We start from the raw sequence: 21407 nt of genomic DNA, 5'->3' as shown, positions 1-21407 counted from the left end.
TGAAATTCCTTGCAGGTAAATCTCACACAAACCCAGTTAACGGTGTAAGTTGTCATTTCCAAGAAACAACCCGGTGACGTCGGGGTTAAAGGTGAGTGTACTTGAGGGTTCAACCCGTTACTCGAAGGAGACAGATTACCGCGGCATATTTCCTTTCCAAAAATAGAGTGCACGTTTGACCTTGAATGCATTTTATTAAGTTAACCTAACAATCGGCTTTAAAAGAATAACAAGTGTTGTTTAGCAGAGTCGGATACAGGATTGACAAATTTTGAGGGATAATGTTACAAGGCTACTTCACCACACAATTCATTTAAAAAACACCTGATTTTTCAAGCGAACTTGGGGAAGTTCGTAGCAATAAAAGCATTTTTAATCGCGCGAGGTATTGCGTTTGGTTTATATTTCAAAAACATTCAATAAAAAGGGCATTTGAAGTCTTAACACGTAAAGGAGATTCGCATATTGCTCGAAATAACGGCATTTATAGTCTAATTTGACAATAATTGCACTATATAGAGGTGTTAAGGCCCAACATGCCATAGGCATAGCGTTTTGGGACTAAAGGATTACTTTAAACTGGCAAACACCCTAGCAAAAGCGGATAGAAGTTCGCATAAATCGAGAAAAAATTAAAGTAAAATTTGGCCCGAAACAAGTCATGGCCCGGTGTACCCCTGGGTCCGCCAATGCTGTAGAAGAGCTTTGGGATGCTCAAGCCAATTGAAGTGCACTTTATAGCGAGCGCTCGTGACCAAAACGCAAACAGATCAATAACGGCGCCATATTGGATTCGGACGCAATCCAATCACGATTAGCGGTGGCTTGAAGCGATTCGGGAAAAATCGATCTCCCCCATATCGAGATTAAGTTAAGTCGCGGCACCCGAGGGTCAATTAATCCTCGACATCACTGCTGGACCGAGAGAACGATCCGGTGACAAAACAATTGGGCTGCGACAGCCTTTGGTAAACTGGAGGGATTTGTTTGGATTTAGCGCGACATTAGAAGAGCCGATTGCAATGTGACGCGTTACGAGACACAGATCAAAAAGCTATCGACAACTCGGAATTCTACACCCCAAAGCGCAGGTCGAGGTTGTCTTGGAAAAAATCGCACTCCAGCCTTTTTGAAGCCACATATTGTCGGTTCAACCTGAACTAATTGGATAAGCACTTTACTAACTTAAGGAAACGCTGTATTTCCTCACCAACCTATATGAAACAAATAAAACCAAGATCACACACTTTGTTAAAGGAATATAAATTTTCGCCTATGAATTCATACGAATTAAGGAAGTGACGATGCCAGTATAGGCGAAATGTATTATATTCGTTTTACAAAATGTCTGATCCTGGTTTTACTCAGGTTTTTAAACTTTGAGTTTTATTTGTTTATATACGCGTCAGCAAAAAAACAGTGATCAACAAGCAGAAACCTGCTGCCAATGGTTTTGAATTCCATAAAGCTACGCCCTTTTATATAAAACAATTTATGTTTTAAAAATCTATGGGAAATAACTTATCGCCTATCAACCTGTATCTACCAAGGGATACATGCCACAACCCATGGGACCCCGAGCATTGCGTCACGCACAACAACCAATCAGCGTTCAACTCGAGCGATGACGTCAGCCGAAAAGTATTGGCTTTGAGTGTGCACAAGTTAAGGCTATTTTGTCACTCTTAAATGTACCCTATATACCAGGTATGTGTTTCCGACATTATCGGACCGGATCCGATACCCGATGCCGAATGTACTATCGGAACTCGTCCGATACTAGGGTGGTATCGGTGCCGATACTATGCCAAGTCAATGGATTATGCCACCGATAACCTTAAGGAAATAACACAACGCCAACGAACGTGGCAAAAGCCACTGATAGAACCACCTATATCTTATTGAAGTAACTAACGTGTCAATTCTTCTATAAACTTGTATGACTTAAACTCAAGTTAATCCACAGAACGCAAGATTTGGCCCACCGACCTAAATAAATAAACTATTGCGCCGCCAACTAACGTAAATAAAGTACTTCATGTCTGTGAGAAGTAACTTATCGCTAGAACAACTTGTAGGAAGCAACATGATTCGTAATAACCTGTGGGAAACAACTTATCGCCTATACAACCTGTTTAGGAAGCAAGTTGATTTCCTTCATTTCCTACAACCTGTGTCCTGGAAACAATTTAAACTTATAAAAAGCAATTGTTTTTCGGCTAACTTCAAATAAGAGACCACTGTTCCAATAACCCTTTGCGCATTAACAACTTGAAGGAGGCAACTTGAATTGATCAACCACAGTTACAATCCCAATAAGCAATAAGGTAAATTATATTCCCAACCAACCTAACTTCAAATAAGAAACTAATGTACCAATGAACCATAACATCTTTTAGGAGGTAACTTGAATTCAACAACTACAGTTATGACCTCAATAAGCAATAAGGCAAATTATATTCCCACCAACCTGAAGAAAGCAAGTTCCGTTGCGTGCGTCCTCAGCAACTGTAGTCGAGTAGGCGGACTTCTCAAAGTGCGGAGCCGAGGCGGACGATTCCACGATGCTCACCACTAGGGTAGTGTTGGACGATTTCGGGGGATTTCCCTTATCCGTAGCGATCAAGGTCAGCCGGACTTCGGTGGCTTGGTCGTAATCCAGTTCGTCGCTGTTGGAACAAAACGAGGTTGGCGTTTTAAATGCGTTCTTATCAAATTTATTTTAGCGGAAAAGTGTTCGAGCCACATACAAAAGTCGAGACAAAATGTTGGATTTAAAAAAAAAAAGAAAAAAGCAAGCTTGAGAAAACCACTTAAAACTCGCCCAAACAATACTTTAACATTGCTAGCTGAATTTCAAAAGTGTAATCTCGTTTAAAGTTCCAAATGTGATTAAACCAGGGCTGTAGAGTCGCTTAAAAAAGCTTAGTCCGACTCCCGTATATTTCGTCGAGTCCCGAGTTTACGTGGATGGAAAATATCCAACCATATGCTATTCCACCTATACAATTTTCAGTTTGCGGCCTTATCAGTGTCGAAATTTGGTACTGCGCATGCGCACATCGGACTCGGGTAGTTTTATAAGTAGTCTTACTTAAGTCCCGAGTCCGACTCCGACTCCGCAGCCCTGAATTGAACAATTCGTCCAGCACAGGAAACAAGTATACAGGGGGTTAAAAGCAAAACCCAAATAAAGACGTTAAGCAATTTACAGCCGCCCGTCACAAATTCGATATTTCGTATGGTGCGAACCCGTTCGAAAACAATCGGCTTTCGACAGCTCGCGTCATATTAACTTTTTATGCTTTAAAATATTTATAAGCGAAGCGCAACAATATTGCCACCTTCGCCCGTTCGACATTTCGCTTTCCCCCTCGCGCGGCTTAATCCGCATGTTAAGGAGAATTAGTTATTCTGCTGAAAGGTGTGAGCGCAATAAGCTACGCTACTGAAGTATAACACCCCAGGGACGGTTTATGTATAGATTTTAGGTAAAACGTTTGGCAAATATTATTTTTTGTACCAACATTAAAAAAGCGATTGAAATGGCAATCAGTGTAGGCAAATACCAAACGCCTTTGATCACCAGAACCGATGTAGGGTTTACTTCAAACAACTCGTATTGGTAAATAATGTATCTGCAGTTCCTCGTTAGGTATAACTTTTATTCCAATACATATTTGCGATGTTTTATAAGTTTGCTTCAGTTACTATAACTTACACGCAAATAGTAACCATTCGAAAAATATTGATTCGATATTGTTTTAAAAAAAACAATATGTTAAAGCGGGGGTTCTTAAACTTTTTTTACCGCGGACCCCTAAAATTTTTTTTTGCTTTGCATGGACCCCGGTAGACAAGAAATGCTCCAAAATGACGTCATAAATTGACGTCACAATACAAATAGACTTCATGACTCTATTATTTCGGTCCAAAAAATGTGAAAGTTAAATGAAGTCTAACTATACATTCAGTGCAAAACCGTTTAATTTTGAATTAAAGTGTTTTCTTTTAAAAGTTAATTACTTTAAGTATAAACTAGTTCTTTAATTAGGCCTTCATGGACCCCCTAATATCAGTTCACGGACCCGCAAGGGGTCCATGGACCCCAGTTTAAGAACCCCTGTGTTAAAGGCACACAATTTATGTTTTGGAACGTCGAAAACCAGACTTGTCTTAAACTGCACGTGACATTGTCCGCGCTTTAGAACGACCATCGCCGATCTTTTGACAAACAAAAAAGTCTTTGTGTATTGGCCTTGGCATGAAAAACAAAGGCAAATTCGTGGCTGTGATACAAAGCGATATAATTTGCTTAACGGAACTCCTAACCCCAGTCAATTGAGCGTCGTAACCTTTATTTCGCAGGGTTATACGAAAATTCTCCCAAGAAAAGTCTGAAGTCTTTATGACGAGTACTTCCGCTGTATTTGATAAGAGTATTCATTATTTTAAAATTGGGTTACAAATATAAAAACATTATGGGGCACAAGGTAATGCTACGCAATAATAAAGCTTACAGGTGCCGTCATACATGTCAGAACTACAGCTGACAGTATACCTATACAATTTACATCCATATTATTGCCTTTTTATTAAAAACTGGTATGTTCCCTTACTTTAATATCATGAAATTTAGTTAACAGCATAACAGCGAAACTGAAACGCGCGTATTAACTGTACAATCAGTCGACTTCAATCGACCACTCCTCTCACACGGGTGGGTAATCGAATTAGCGGCGTTTTGAGTCGCGTAGTTGCTTCAGGCAGTTATTAGAACGCAAAGGGCGAGCCCCTTAGCACGTAAAGTCCTACAAAGGCGGGTAATTGAATGATAAGTCTTTTGTCGCGTTGCGAACCGACAAAGGCCGGGATCTTGAAACGTCCACGCGCGAACATTAGCCGAAGCTAATTCGTCGGCAGTTTTCGGTTTTGCTGGATGAAATGTTTTTTTTTATGAAGGTTAGCAGCGCTGTTGTGCAGATTAAGGAAAAATACCCAAGGCAGTTTTGCGCTCTACCGCTTTTGGAGTAAAAAAAAAACTTGGTTAAGGTTTTCCCTTTACTTTGTTGTGTCACTCATAAAGTATGTTTTTTCTCAGAAATTTCAAATAACAGACACACGATAATAAACGCAAATTAGGCAAAATTATTAAAAATGTATAATATAACTTAATGACAACTGCGCAACATGTCAATAGAGATGTGCTGTTGCTATTATACTGTACATCGCAATATATTTCCCTTGGAAAAAATGAAAATCTCCCCTATTGATCAGCCGTGGGTTAGAGCCACAAACGTTGATAGGCGTGTTTACAGACTCCACACATTTCGCGCATACCAAAGCGCAAGTGTCAAAACAAGGCAGGGGTGTCGCTTTTCAAAGCTCGGCCCATTGACAAAAAAAAACTTTAACCGGCCTGACAGCACAAATCGCGGTCGGAACGCCGTAGCCCCGGCCTGGTATCGCTTTTCGAACGGGCGCCCAAAACGTGTTACCTTTCGAGTCGCATAGCGCTGCCACTGCTTATATTCTGGCTTGGTCGAAATTGCGCACAAAACCACGGTATTTAAGCGACTGTTTTGTGGGGAAATTGTTGGGGGGATCGTTTGTGCTTTGTTTTTCAAAGTGTACTGGTTTATCGGCTCTAAACCGGCCTTTCAGGCGTTTTTAACATTTTATCTTGTTCTTTGCGGATATATTGTACCCTATAAGGAGTCGTGCGATTCAAAGTGATTTTCTATTTAATCTCCAGTGTGAATGAAAAACTAAAACAACGTTTATTTTTAATTTCGTATATGTATAACTATCGAAGTGATAAATACTACATAAAAAAAACAGTTTTGAGGTGAAAACAACACAGCAGCCCGTGTACACTCTAAGTGCCATTATTGACGTTGAACGGTGCCGAGAGATACTTTAAATTATTTAGGATTCCATTTTTTGCTCTATTGGTAAGCTTCTTTTTTTTAATCTCGATTATTGTAACGTTCCAGTTAATCCAATCCAAAAACGTAAGCAAGGGTGCCGCGAACTATTTATAATTTCTGTAGGGTGCAGCAAGCCCAAAAAGGTTGCGAAGCACTGAGTTGGGGAGTCGCCTTACCCGCGGGGTACCGGAACTAATTAACCCCACGAGTTCAACCGAGAATGCGAGCGTTGACAGGCAAAGTATCAGGCGCTGGGGTACAGTGCATAAAGCGCTTCTAAGCATCTGCGCGGGAGTGTAGCGTGACAACAAAGTTCGCAGAAAGCTGCACCGGCAACTTTACGCTCAGGATAATCGTTCTAATTCGCTTATGAAAGAAAAACGAATTCGGGTGAATTTTACCAAACGAAATCTGTTGACGTAGTAGGAATATCAGAGTCCGCTTAGATGGGGCAACATTTTCGTGTACGCCTTGGATAGCTCCTAATTAATTTTTTCCACAAAAATCAAACCGATATGTTTTTAAAATCTGTTGCATTAGATAGCGTAAAAAATTATTTTGAAACTGCATAGAAAAAATCTTGCAAGTTCGCCAATGTGACAAATAAATTTCGCAATTTTCTAAATGTGGATCGTTCAGTATAAAGTATACCCACCGTTTTAATTTAAACTACTAATAAAAGTTAATTTAGAGAAAGTTAAAATGGGCGTTCAAACCTACATTCATCTAACGTCAAAAAATCGCGCACGACGATTTTCACAAAAGCTGCCGTTACGTCATGATCTGAAACAGCGCCCAACTTTATTGAGCAATTGCTGAGACTTCCGCGCATCACACAGGTGTAACCCTAACTTAATCCGTTTAAAGCGAATCGCCATTTAGGTCTGATGGATGATATTACGCGAAGGGCGGATTTATTGGCCTTCTTGGTAGCGTTTCGTCGTCTAATTGGCAGAAAATTGAAATTAAATGAATACGCTTTACAAATGGATGTATTTCCTTCGCGTTCTGATTCGAAGTCGTAAATATGGCGTGTTTTGACAATATAGATTTACAAATAATAATCAGGCTTTGAATGCGCATTGAAAGATCGAAAGTCGATTGATTTCAAGGCATTGGCCATTGTACGACTAAATACAAAACAGCGCCTTGCCCCGATTTGAACGGCAACTAATGAATACGGATGGAGGGCAGACACACAGTTTTGTATTCGCAATTACAAGCGCTACTAACGTTGATGTATGGCTTTGTTGATCTGAAACTACACTCCCATACGAAGAACCAATCGATTTTACAAGAACTCCTTTTACCGAGAACTCCCCGGCGCACACTTGCAATTCAATTCGAAATTGTCAAACGATTGACTGGAAAGCAACCGCCTATTGTAAATACTGTCAGCACGAAAGTAAGCCTGCGTAAAATGAACCGTCCAACTGAACTGCTGCCCTATTGTTTTCCACTCACAAGAAATAAATCAATCGTTTAATTAGCAGAAGTGCGCAATTAAAATCACCCGGCTTAAGCGGGTTGTGTAGTACAACTTAAAGTAAAGTAAAAGTCATATATATGCAGTATACATATATATATATATGTATATATATTAGCTTTTAGTCCAGTTGGCAATAAAATGGCTTAATCAGTTTTACAAGCGTTGGTTGATAATTCATTTTTTGACAAGGAACAATCAATTAAAAGGTAATACTAAGTTGTTCATCACGATTTGTATGGCGTTTTTAACCCATGAAACACAGTCTAAGCGCTAAAAAGATTTTATTTGAGGAAGCGGGATTAAATCTCTAAACTTGACCATTTCAACAAATACGGAAACTTACTCGGTTGTGATGACTCCCGAATCCTCATTCACATCAAACCAGGAGCTTTGTGGTCCGACTTGCAAACGATAAGTCACCTCGGAGTTCAAACCTTCGTCAGGGTCTTTCGCTTCCAATTGCATCACAAAGGTACCTGCCACCAAAAGCGCTTTATTTTAACATTCGTTGAGTGATATGGCAGGATGCTCGGCTGGGAGATGATAGTCGGATTAATTATTATTCTACCAAGCTGCGAAACCCAAGGGCGTAAGTTCGAATCTTACTAAAACCAGCCAAGCGGCTATCCCGCGTTATTCCTAAAAGGCGTCGATTAAAAAAACAAGCGACCAAAGACGACAAATTTTACTTTAATATTTTTTTAATGATGTCGCAGATGCTCTGTTGGGAGATGATTGTAGGGCTAATTACTCTTCGTTGTGTCCGCTTACACCCGCGGGCGTGAGTGCGAATCTCACCGAAACCACACAAGCGGCTATGGCGCGCTATGCGTTAAAATCTGACGTTAATTACAAATAAACAAGTGATCAAAGGGGTGTGTATTTTACCTTTGAGTGATCCTGCATTCTATTTAGGTTTTATGCCTTTGATCAGGGATTGGCAATTATTTTAAAAGGGGCCGCATAAGAATAAGACTATTTTTGGTGGGCCTGGTTGAAAAGGAATCCAAAATACACGTATTATAAAGCGGTTTAAATTTCCGAGAAAGTTGCAAATAGCATTATTATTTGCAAGCAGGTTAGAATAGTATTAAGTTAGTACGCCATGTAATAAGTTTATTAAATAAATGCACACTAAAATCAAGATAAAAAACGTAAAGAGCTATTTGTGCTTGAAAATAAATCTAAAGATGAACAGCGGGACATTTTTTGCCCGGGTTTGCTTAGGATAATGCACATCTTTAATAGTAGGACCACCGCAAATTAGCTCGCCTATAAAAGCGCATGACACAAATGTTGCCTGAAACGGGTAATTGATTAATTAGAACGAGTGTGCCGAGTCAAGATAACGACTAACCCGGAAAAGTGTCCTCAGGCAACTCCACTTCGTATCTGTCGTCTTCAAACTCCGGAGGATTGTCGTTGACGTCGGTGATGGTGAGAGTCAGGGATTTGGAAGCGGTTTGCGGTGGGCTGTTCATTGAAAACGACAACGAACTGTTAAGTTGTGGTATAAACAGGGTTACCATATGTACCGTGTTTATTTAGATTTGTACTTATTTTTGGGTTGTGCACTTATTTTGTCATTTTTTTTTATTTCTGGCTGTTCATAGAAAACGACAACGAACTTTTAACTTGTGGTATAAACACGGTTACCGTATACCGTTTTTTTTTGTAAGATTTGTCTTTATTTCGGTTGCAGTGTCTTGGACAATAGTGATGTGCTTATTTGTAATAAACGTGCTTATTTTTGAGTTGTGTGCTTAGTTTGGCTATTTTAGAAATTATTATTCTTCAAGACAGTTTTTATTGCATGATTTCTTATATTTCCTTCTTTTAAAGAATCAAGTTAATAAAATTCGACAAAAAATATTATATCTGACTTAAAAAAAAATATCGTGAATAGGCTTCTCTGTCTTATACCTGCCAAAGTCGGTGGCGTTTAGTGTGATGTGATAGGAGGATTGGGTCTCACGGTCCAAATCGTTGCTTGCACATACAAGATACACAACGTCGTTTTCCGTCTGGACGTCGAACCTGAAAGTGAAAAAGTGTCCATTAGTAAACACCAACGACACTTAAAGAATGTATTACAAGAATCTTAAAAAACATGATTTTAGCCTGTTTTTTTGTATAGGCTACATGTGTCGCATATCAAAAAAATTTACTAAATGAAAGCATTATTTTTCAAAATGGTGTTTAACTTTTCTATTTCAGTTCAAAAAATGCGTTTAGGCGCCTCTGGTCAACGGCCTGGAGTTTACAGACTACCCTGGAAACGTATAAAATAAACTGGCACAAACTACAGGCAAAACGATATTTAGAACTTTGGTGCGGAAAACTGTTTTTGTCCTAAAAAGAAAAAAAAAAAGGACACATAAAATCGAGCAACAGCTATCTGTATCGTAAATTTTTATTTGAATTTTAATGTTACTATATGACTATGTTGAAAATACATAAAGAGTTATTGAAAACGTTCAAAATGATATTTACTTCTGTATGGGCTTTGATATTCTTTATACGTCTTACTACAATCTCCAACCATTGTGCTTCAAAACTTTATTTTTGTTAAAAAATAATTTTTTTTCGTATTACACATCGTACAAATATGACCCATACTTTCCGTCTCCGCCTTGCAACGTCACGTTAAAGTGCGGTAGTTCCCCAAGATCAGGATCAGACACGGATACGCGGGCAATGTAATCGCCGATTTCCGCCGCTTCAGACACCTGCGTGCAAAAACCAAGCCGGGCATTTAATCAGACGTCTTCTGACTGGCGCTGATCGAGAATCCTGCCACGTTTTCGTTGGGGCGTTTATATTGCTAACAATATTTGAGTTGGGGTTTTGGGTAGGTCAAGTATTTATATTTATTTCTTCCTAAAGTTTCAATTTTGACAACTTGTTATGTTAACTGTAAACCAAGCCGCCCATTTTATCAAATGACTTCTGACTGGCGCTGATCGAAAATCCTACCACGGGCGTTTATATTGCTAAAGTTTCGGTTGGGGTAGTTCAATTATTATTATTATATTTATTCCCCATATATATTTTCATTTCGGCGCTGGTCTAGAATCCTACCAAATTTTCGTCTGACATTCTGCGTTCTTGGATGGAATATTTTTGACCAACAAATTGTTTTTTACATACAATTAACACCAGCTTAAAAAAAGGGATAAATATTTTGAAAAATAAAAACAAATAGAAATAAATCACACTCAAAAAATTACCTTTGCTCCATCAGAATCCAAAAATATGACTTCAATCGTTGGTTTATTGTCATTTATATCCCGCACATCCACAATAACGACTGTGGAGCCTATCTGGGGTTCTGCACCCCCATCTATTGCCTGAAGCACAATTTTGTGCTGCATATTATCTTCGTAATCCAGTCCCTTGTTCAAATATATCCTGCCTGTCAGGGCATCGACCATAAAAACTGAGTCAGGATCACTTTGCGATCGGTCAATCCTATAGGTAATATTACTGTTTTGACCAGAGTCTTTATCTGAAGCTGTAATAGTGATGACATCTTCTCCCACAGTGTAATCTTCAGGAAGCTCTACTGAGTAGCGGGTGAGGTTAAATGTTGGAGGGTTATCATTGGCGTCGAGAATTAGAATACGAACGAGCACAGTTCCACTCTTGGGTGGAGTATCGCCGTCGTATGCTTCCACTGTGAGCGAATAGGATGGAGTAACTTCCCGGTTTAAATTGCGATTCACAACCAAATCGGCAAAGACTTGCTCATTGACTGTTCGGTTCTTGACGAAAAAAGCATCATTGATGTTTCCACTAATAATTCGGTATCCCTGGACATTAAAAGGCTTGGAATCGGCGTCTGTTGCCGACCCCAAGTGATATTTTGATCCAATAGCAGTAGCCTCGGTAATGTTGAGAGGAATTATATCAGCAGTGAATGTTGGTGTGTTGTCATTAATGTCAGTAACAACAACCTCCACCTTAAAAACAAGAACATTCTTCTTTTAGCATTTCATAACCATATATAAATAGCACATATTTCTATAAAAAACAAAACTGAAATATTTTGTTTAACAATAAGTTTAAAAAACATAAAAAAACCTTACAGTGAAAATATTCATTTTATTTAATTGCATTGCAAAAATATAAACACTTAGTATTAGTTTAATTTTAAATCGGGTGCATGATAAATATAAAAGCATTAAAAAAAAACAGGGCTACATGGCATATTATAAATGATTTACCTGTATATGAGCGCTGGTCACTGCATTAAGGAGTGATGCAAAATAAGTTGGATTGACTTCATGGTCCAATTTATCTGTTGTCACTATAACACCGCTAGCTTCAAGAAGGCTAACATCAAAAAAGTCTCGAAATGGTGAGTCCTCAGGACTTAAAAGAAAAAAGCTTTCCGAAGAGTTTGTCAAAGATGCAACTTCTGTACCTATTGTTGCGTTTTCGCTGACACGAAATGTTAATTCCCCTTTAGCCGGGTCAAAATTTTGCAAAAGTGTCGCTATAAAGATTAAGCAGATTTTCCTACGAGTTATTCCTGTCCACTTGGTGGGAGCAATGAGGTAGTTGTGAAACAGCATTCTTTCATCGTTGTTGGATAATTCCCTGATATTTGAAGATAAATTTTGGTGGTTTTATAAAGTCATTGTGTATTAGTGATCTGGAGACAAAGAAAATACACTAACGTTGCACTGACAAATTTGTATTGGAACACATGTAAATAGCAAAAAAAACAATTTAACACTTGATATGAACAATTGCAATAAACAAAATTGGAAAGTTGTATAAAAAATGCAAAGCAATCATAACCAATTAAATGTAAATCTTCACCAAAATTGGTCAACAAAATAACAAAAATCATGAACGTTGTCACACAAAGTTACCTCAGAGCTAATCTGCATTGAATGTAATTATCTAGCTAATATAACCCAAGAAGAACAACTATTACAATTGCAAAATTTAAGCAAAGCCAGCTATTTTTTTTATTTTGCTGGTTCACCTACTTCAAACTACTTTAAGCTGTTAAATACCAACAGTTCAAACTATTCCTTACTAAACAAACCTGAGATTATACCTCAGCTTTAGTCCAGCAGTCGTTAGCACATAAAACTGAATGAGATAAACTTGCAAGCGCCAAAATTAGATCAATATTTTGCTAGCAAGTCACTTTATTGTTTTAATCAGCTGACTTGACGCCTACAGCTTTCGCTCGCCTTGCCTCTTGGCCGCTACTACAAACAAAACTTTCGAGGCACGCATTCAAACGTGCTTTCGCGAAGAAGGCAAGTCGCTTGGCGTCTCTGACGACCGCGCAAGGTTTCTCTGGAGCGTCGTCTCGCGGATTCTGTTTTAAATAAACACTGACGCGTGAGTGTTCCAAAGAAAGCACTGCTGGTGACAGGTAAAATTGGCACTACGGTTGATAAAACGGTAAACTGTTTAATAAAATTCAAGAACGATAAGTAGAAAAATTAGATTACACACTATAGAAAATATATTTGTTAATACCGTAGATTTAAAAAAGTCCAAGAAAATTATTTTTTTAAGTGTAAAGGTTGGTTCACACTAGACTCGTTTTGCTTATGGCGTTAGCGTCTGGCAATAAACGCTAGCGTCGTCTAGTCCACACTTGAAGCGTTGTCAGCGTTAACGGCCAATTTCGTCGCTTCTAACCGAAAGCGTTAAAGTTGAAATATTTCAACTTTCCGCAACCGAAAGCGTTTTTTTTACCATCTAGGCATTAACGCCAGACGCGTCTAGCGTGAACCAACCTTAACGCGTTCAGGTAACGCGCAATTAATAATACCAACGTGGGAACTTTATTCATCTTAACAAAGAAAGACAATTGGCCAGAATTTGAACATGCCGAAACATGTGCTTCACTCTTTTGCTCGGCTGGTTTTGTAGGCGAAGCCTTGCCAGTCGGTTTCGGCGACCTTCAAGATTTTCTGCAAGAACCTGGTGGCGGCGCCAAAGCCTGGCACCGTCCACTTATTGCGGATGAAGGCGAAGTACCCCAACAGAACGATTGCGTAGTATGCCAGCGGCCAGGCGAATACAGCATCTGGCCTTTGGATGAAAGGCGCAGCGACGAAGCCCGTCGATATGACCGACACCGCTACTGGAATTGGCCAGGGAACCTGAAAAATCGTAGTCGCTTTATCAATGAGACCTTTGCAATAACAAAAATAAACTTTTTTTGTTTCCGAGTTAAAAAATGACATAAATACAAAATCTATCAACCGTAGCCTATTGGTTATGCCTAATTGTTTATTAATTTGCTGTTGCAAGATAAAACACTATGTCTGTCGTTTAATAATTATAATAAAAAGTAAGGACACCGATAAAACTGAACATTTCAAGTGTCGTTTCATAGTTAGAAAAAAATATTATCAACTAGTCACATTTTTCGCAACAGTTTAGCTTCCTGGCGTAAATATTTACTAAAATATTAAAGTTGTGTTTGGAATCAAGTATTAATATTGCCAATCTTTTGTTTTTGCATTTGATAAGATAAAAGTTCACAGACATCAGGAAACACACAAAAAAAGTATTAATATTGCCAATCTTTTGTTTTTGCATTTGATAAGATAAAAGTTCACAGACATCAGGAAACACACAAAAAAAACGAACAAGGCATCTTGAGATGGTAGCCCGTTTTATTGTATTTCAATGGATTGTTTTTGGTGCTATACTCTGCTCATACCGAAAATGTTAATCAAATTGGAGCAAAACCTAGACGAATTGTTTGAACTCTGGAAAAACAGGAACAAGTTATATAAATTAAAAGCCTACTTTTGTTATTTTTTCAAACTAATTATGCTTATTCAAAAGTTTTGTAATTAACTTCGGTAAAACGAACTTTTGCTCATTATTAAAAATATGTCTTCAAGGGAACAACGCCAACGACCATTGGACGATAGATATTGAAGCCAACCACTGCTCAGCCAAAAATAGCTTTACGTACCTTGTAAGGTCGCGCTATCCGCGGCATGGTGCGACGCAGTACGAGCACACTGGCGGCGCTCAGCCCGTAGAATACCCACGACGTGAAGCCGAAGGCGTATATAAGGGTGTCAAAGTCCCCGATAAGCACGTACACGATCGCTACTAGACAGTTGGCCAGAAGACCTGGTACCGGTGTGTAGTGATGCACGTGAATCATCGCTAGAATCTGTTTGGGTATTTCGTTTGCCGTTATGTAAAGTTAGTTTTAAAGGGAGCACACCATAAGACCCACAAACAACACTATCTAGGGTACACTATGCACGGATCTGTAATGTAGCTTAATAATAAGTTTCAAAGCCAAAAAGGTCGAGTAGATCGACAGCATCTTGATTAAGACGTTTCGATACGAACTTGTATCATCTTCAGTTAGTGTGACTGAAAAGCAAATCAAAGCTTCACTTATAAAAGGCAGGACGCAATTGTTATCATCAGAGTTTTTACAGTTGGAGCCTTGAGATGTTGAATAGAGCGGAAAACGTATCGAAACGTCTTAATCAAGATGCTGTCGATCTACTCGACCTTTTTGGCTTTGAAATTTATTATTAAACACTATCTAAATCTGAGCAATCTATTATCCAGGTTTAGCCTACTTATGTTTGATTACGATCGACTGGAATATTTTATTTAGAGACTCTCGATCGACTGGTTCGGTAAAAAAGTAACAGGAACACTTTATTGCATTCCAAGCCAGCTATGAAGGTTAATTTGTTACGTCGAAGAACGCTTTATTAGGATTTTCCAGACAACAATTGGTCATTTTAATGATCGCGATCGACGTGTTGGCTATACCATTCTATTAAAACCAACACCAAATTCGCAATGATATTCACGACAGAATTGCCGTTAGGGCGCCGCTGTTTTCGGTTTCCCCTGTTTAGGGTTAGTGGAGGGTAATTAGAAAGGTTAGAAATTGAGTTAGGGTTAAAAAGGAGAGTTATTGAAACACTCACTCGCTGGTTTGGGGGTTGGGGGTTTGGGATTAGGTAAAATGTTGTATAGGCCTGATTCAGGCGTTGTTTGGGCCAGGCAGGGGATGTTTTGTCCATTTATTCCGGTGAATTTAGGACATATTCCGAAAAGGATTTAGATATTATTCTGTAGTGGATATTACTGTATATTTGGCTTTATAATCACGTTGGTCTTAATTCTATGGTAGCCTATTATAGATTATTCTGCTTTAGATATTGTTGCTTTGTAGGTCACTTTGTTTTTTTGTTTCCAAAATAATTAGCACTTTTGGATTACTTACCTTCGGCATATGCCCAGCCCTTGCCGCAACGAACGGATATCTGCCCTTGGTGAATATCGAGCCGTTTTGATTCCCAATCGAGGACAAGCACACAGCCAACGGAATGAACCAAGCGAACGGGCCCATAACCTTGTTTGCGAACACAACGCCTACCGCTTTGGTTGACAGGATTTCGTCCACCGATAAAACTGCCAGAAGAGACCGAACGGCAACACGAAAAAGATAAGTAAAAAATTGTTGCATGAGACAAGAAGATAATAATAATATAAGAAGGTGTAGGATTTTCAAGTGCATTTCTGTCAAATTAGCACAAATATTCACCCCATATTTAATTAGTAACATTCTTTCGTTAAATTATATTATTAGAAACACATATTAGTTTGCAATAATTATCGTTTAAATACGTTTTGTTCAAGTTTATGTAAACAAAAAAAATAATGTTGAACTTATAAAATATATACACGTATAATTTTTAATATGCAAACGAACAATATTAATATTCAAGTCGTAAATAAAACTCCCCAATGTTTGGCTGTTTAAAAAAGTATTTAAATCAGTGAGTTTTATTATGAATATACGTGGCATATTATACCCTGTCAACCAAATGCTTCAACTAATATAGAAAAATGCAAAAAACGTTTTCAAATGATTTGTTAAAAAAATCATGTCGAACTTGGTCCAATCGATCACAATTTTTTTATTTTTTTTTTTTAGGTTCGCGGTTAAAACAGTTTTAAAACACCTGCGTTATATTGAGTCGAACAATGCTTGGTCGCTTAAGAATTTTACACAACCTCACTTTTCAAATAATTTACTAATATTTTAAATAGGCTTTCACGAAGCCTTAAAACTAGTTTACAAGCCCCCAAAAGGGCTCGAGGACCCCGGTTTACAAACCCCAATACAACGCAACCAGTCTGACAAACATTTACCGGAAAAGTATCCGACGTTGACGAACATGTAAATGCAGATGACAGAGAAAACCGACAAAACGCAAGCTCGCGGCAGGTTTCTCTTCATGTCCCTGATCTCCTCTGTAACGATAGTGAGGATCGCCCAGCCGTTGTAGGGGAACAAGCCCTGATAGAAGGCCTGGGCTATGTTGGGCACACCAATCTGAATTTAACGCACTGTTTAGAAATCACATGAACTGCAGATTTTTCATCAACCGAAAAGAGTTACCTTAAAGGATGGCTGTTTTCAGAACAAATTTCGAACATTTCACGTTGAATGATTTTAAACATTTGTACTGCCTGGGTGACGTAAGAAATGGAAGAAATGGACGATATTCCCTAAAATAACCAAACTAAAACAGACAATATGACAAAATTGGACATGCAGTCATCAGTTGCACAAGTCGAGCCTCAGTCAAGTCTTAATCAGAGCAAGTCATCTAAAATCGAATCGCCCATATCAAACGAAAACTACAAGCTATTAAAACTGGTAATCTCATCCGATATGAGCCAAAGGTCAATTTAAAAACAGCATGTAGCAATTTAATTGTTTGTCACGTGCAAAACTTGAAATTAAGAGCTCAATTCTATGATAAAATGTTAAATGAAAAAACCCTTAGTTTTCATCCAAGTATTTTGATTTATTGACAGAAGTCCAAGTCAAGTCGTTAGTCCAAATGAAGTCAAATCAAGTCATTTTCCCCAAAACGACTTACGTCAAGTCAAATAATTAAAAACCAGTTATCTTGGTGCACTTCGTTAACTTAAATCATCACAACACTGGGTATTACAGCTGTTAAATGTAAGTAATGATTTTCTAAATAAATCCTCAACTCGAGCACTCTTTCATCTTTAGCAACCATCAAGTAAATAGTAAAAAGGCACCTATATTTGACAAAAAAACATGTGCTGTGCGCTGGCATTTACCTGTGATAGGTCGTCGGGCGCAAAGGCGTGATTAAAGTTGTACAATCCGACTTGGCAGCCGCGGGCCAGCATGACGACACCCCCGAATCCGATCAGGAGCATTGCCAGGAACTTTGCAACCGCGAAAACGATCTCGGCCCCGACCGAAACGTCGACGCTCTTGCAGTTGAGGTAGGTAAGTACGGAAAGGAGCAGAATGGCGAAAATCTTGATGGCGCTTTCGGGAGGATGGCAGTTGAGTGCGAAGAACGGTACCAGGAGATACCTTGAGAAGATCTGACAACTGGCCGCGTTACCTAAACGATGCTATGTTTAAATGTGTGCAGATTGCGAGTGAAGTTTAAATGAATAACCCACAGTTGCAAGTCGCTGCTTGCATTTAGCACTTGTGCTGAAAAAGCATTCGGAAATGTTTTTGTGCTAAAGAAACGCCGATGGCCTGAATGCCGACCATGACGCTATACAATTAATTATTAAGCCATGTTTATTTATGCAATGAAGCGTAAACTAAAAGTTTGAACATAAAAAGCGGCAAACTTGTAATTAAATTTTCCTTTACAAGTTTCGCCAACGGAAATGGCCGGAGGTTTATTTAAAATTCAAGTGTTTTATTTATATGAAACCTATTTAACATTGTACGGTAGAGTTTTACACGAACTATTTTTATGCACCATTTTAAAACTTTATGCAGTGAATTAAGTCGAACTGCTTATATACACACTTCACGTGTAATCAGCCGCTTCGTTATAAATTACCAAGCAGTTCCATGAAGTTGGTCCAGGCGTACACGAACGACACGACAGGTCCATAGGCGAGCTTGAAATTGTTGTAATCGCTGCCTGAGGCGCCGAACGCTGTAGCCAACTCGCAGTAACAGAGGGCCGACATCATTGCAATCAGGCCGCAAGCCACCCAGATTAAGAGGCTCAGGCCAACGCTGCCGTCCACTGCCCTAAGCACGCCCACTGGTGACACGAAGATACCGGTTCCAACGATGGCGCCCGTCGTCAAGGCAACACCGCCCCAGAGTCCGATTCGTTTGCGCATCTCGAAAGCTTCGGACGTCGAGTCAGAGTCGCCCGTAGCGTCGGCGGCTTCGGACGATTTTCTCATGGTTTAGTGTTGACAGAGGCAAGAGCAATAAATCTTTGTATATGTCCGTATTTGTCGAATTCTAAAAAGACTATAGTGGAATCAGGTGGCACTGTATAAAGACAAATTGTATTGAACTCCCGACAAGATATCGCACAACCGTGCTGGTTCCTGATCAAGGACGGTTGTAAGAAACCTGTCGAGAATCCAAATGAAATAAAGATTGGTTTGTTTTCATTGGTATGATAAAAGGGGAGGTAAACCAAAGAATTTTTTTGCCGGGACGTAATAAATTTCCAAAAGCAAATTTGTTACATGTGGCTTGTGAGCTTTTTTTATTATAAATTTAAATCAGGGTCGTACCTAGGATTTTAATATAGTTGGAAAACAGTGTCATTGTTACACAGGAAGTCGTGCAAAGCGAGAAAAAATGCGTTTCTTAGTTTAGAATAAGAACGCTTTAAATTTGGATACCTCGTATTGGATATGGCCTGTGTGGAAGCGGCATTGAATCGACGCTGGTGTGGTATAAAATTTCGCAAATATCAGTAAAAAATAGAATTGTCGCAACCTAAAATTCTCATAAAATTTTGCGTTTTGTTAAAGCAGTGTAAACGTGGAATTAATATACAATTGTTTTGTCTGTAAGTTCACAGTACTCAACGAAACAGCGATCAGCCGTAATTCCTGTTATAAACACGGGTCGTTGTACTAATAATGGATTTCTCGTTATTACAAACAGTAGCTTTCACCCGTTTTGAAGCCCAATAATAAATTATTTCGTCGAAACCTACTTTGTTTGTGCTCAATGACCTTGTCCTTTGATTTAAACATTTTCTACAATTAACCTCTACTAACTTTATTGATCAACAAATTGACACACATTCATGTCTGTTCTTTCGCAGTGTTTAAACTGTACAACAATCTAAAACCCCTAGTTTAGCCACCACTGCATAAAACTGATGCAGAATTGACAAACAAAACTGTCTTCAGTTAAAGACCTACAAGAGATACCTTAGTTATAACAAATCAAGCACGCCTACTAAACTGTCTCGCAAATTAACAGAAAGCTGCACAGTGAGCTTAGTATTCCTAATTTTGCCACATTTAACAAATACTGCAATTATAAAAAGATAGCTTCCGCTATCTAAATTGATGACAAACAGAACTGTCAAGTTTCACAGTACTTGATAAAAACAGCGATCGGCCTTACATTGCAGCTACGAAAAACTCGACTATGAAGTATAAAAAACCGTTAAGCCGGGTTGTTTTAAATATAACATCTTTTTTGGTATTATAACAATAGCCTTTGGTCGTTGCGAAATACAATTATAACAGTAAAACTGAAAACGGGTAAAAGAATGAGTTCGACTTATTATTAGTTAATGATAAAAAAGGGTTTGACCGAACTTTAGAATTAATCCTCAATCGACTGGCGTAACATTTAGCTGTAAAACTTCTCTCGTTTTATCTTGAGTAAGTAACAATATAGAATATGACATTACCAAGCGATTTTGGGGTCAGTCTCTTTGCCGGCTAACGGAAAACCCAGTTGGTTCTAGCCTACTGCGAATAATATCGTTATTGTCAGCACTTCAGCAAGCAACAATACGGCGGACAACTAAAAAAGTCGAATCTAAATATATGTAAATGCGGCTTATTTATATATGTTTAGATTCGTCTTTTTTTGGTCTTATTTCGATCCGTGTTTTATTCCGACCCTGATTGTTTTTAAAATTTAGGTTTATTGCTGGTGTCCCACTTAACCTGGTAAAGACAAATAATCAGTCTCATTATTACACAAGAAGCCACGCAAGGCGCATAAAAATGCGTTTATTATTTTTAAGTTTCTTCTTATAATTTTTTGTTTGTCGAAACATTCAAAAATCATTGAAATAATAGTATAAGCAAATAGTTTTAATTTAAACTCAAAAAAATTCTGAAGCATTTTAAGGTTCAATGTTTTACTGCAACATATCGACTACCGTAAAACGTAAAACTTGACCAATTCAGCGACTGTTTTCTTTCTGATCTTGTATATAAGCCTATACCTTTTTAACGTATCAAGATACGGTGCGCAGTCTGTTGCAAGGCCAAGTTGGACTGCACTAAAATTCCAAAGCATTGGACGAGGCGCCGATTTGCCTATTAATAATTCTCCAGGAAAAATTTAACATGCCGCAATACATGCCCAAGCAATGTTAAATCTCCTTGGAATCAATATAACCCCACGAAAACCATGTCGTACTACACGCCAATTGGCATGTTAAAACGCCCACCAAGATCTTAGAACCTGAAGAATAGGCCTAGCATAGTATATAATTATATATGCAGTGGTGGGATAATGGGATTGAAATTTTTGTCAGCCGGTTCTATCACGAAGAAAAGTGATATTTTTCAGCCGGTTCTGTACTAAAACGTCTCATGATTTGTCCTTATGACGCAACAATTCAACTTTCAGACAAACAATCACAAAAAAATTACTACCGGTACAATTGTAAAAATTAACACAATGTATAACTGCTGGTACGTGCGTACTTGGCCATTGCACATTTAAAAAAAAACGTAAGCTATATTTGGATCTTAAAAATCGGTGTATAGCAGATAAGATGCAAAAATACTTTGAAAATAACTAGTAATTCTAACCGGCTCACTGATCTCATAAAATTTCATGAGACGATTCTATTTAACCGGTACGAACCGGCTGAATCCCACTCGATGTATAGCTCGTATGGCAAAAAATATGACGGATAAGAAAAAAA

At 38.5% G+C, this 21407-nt stretch overlaps 2 protein-coding genes across 2 annotated transcripts in view; both read right to left on the bottom strand.

The window, feature by feature from the left end:
- The window catches only part of LOC146136803 (protocadherin-16-like), a 94902-nt gene extending 82840 nt beyond the window's left edge, over window positions 1–12062 (bottom strand). The window contains exons 1-7 of the mRNA XM_083396255.1: window positions 11646–12062; window positions 10650–11381; window positions 10039–10148; window positions 9343–9456; window positions 8777–8892; window positions 7763–7895; window positions 2471–2669 (exon numbers count right to left, since the gene is read on the bottom strand). Of these exons, the coding sequence (XP_083252381.1) occupies window positions 2471–2669; window positions 7763–7895; window positions 8777–8892; window positions 9343–9456; window positions 10039–10148; window positions 10650–11381; window positions 11646–11996 (1755 nt within the window). The 5' untranslated portion in view covers window positions 11997–12062. The remainder of the gene's footprint in view (window positions 1–2470; window positions 2670–7762; window positions 7896–8776; window positions 8893–9342; window positions 9457–10038; window positions 10149–10649; window positions 11382–11645) is intronic.
- Window positions 12063–13295: 1233 nt separating this feature from the next.
- On the bottom strand, window positions 13296–18666 carry LOC146136802 (b(0,+)-type amino acid transporter 1-like). Its single transcript, XM_083396254.1, has 6 exons — window positions 18309–18666; window positions 17554–17849; window positions 16606–16789; window positions 15674–15861; window positions 14384–14590; window positions 13296–13556 (listed from the first exon to the last, which is right to left on the bottom strand). Exons 1-6 carry the CDS (start codon window positions 18664–18666, stop codon window positions 13296–13298), a joined length of 1494 nt encoding a protein of 497 aa, XP_083252380.1.
- Between the last annotated feature and the right edge of the window lie 2741 nt (window positions 18667–21407).

This window comes from Ascidiella aspersa, chromosome 8 (assembly GCF_963924565.1).
Source record: "Ascidiella aspersa chromosome 8, kaAscAspe10.2, whole genome shotgun sequence".
In the NCBI taxonomy this organism is placed as follows: domain Eukaryota; kingdom Metazoa; phylum Chordata; class Ascidiacea; order Phlebobranchia; family Ascidiidae; genus Ascidiella; species Ascidiella aspersa.
This window is presented reverse-complemented; position numbering and strand designations above follow the sequence as displayed.

Coding starts and splice junctions, on each gene's coding strand:
- LOC146136802 (XM_083396254.1), bottom strand. CDS start 18,666: ATGAGAAAATCGTCCGAAGCCGCCGACGCTACGGGCGACTCTGACTCG. Junction 17,850..18,308: donor CAACTTCATGGAACTGCTTG/GTAATTTATAAC, acceptor AGCATCGTTTAG/GTAACGCGGCCAGTTGTCAG. Junction 15,862..16,605: donor CAACGTCGGATACTTTTCCG/GTAAATGTTTGT, acceptor CTCTTCTGGCAG/TTTTATCGGTGGACGAAATC.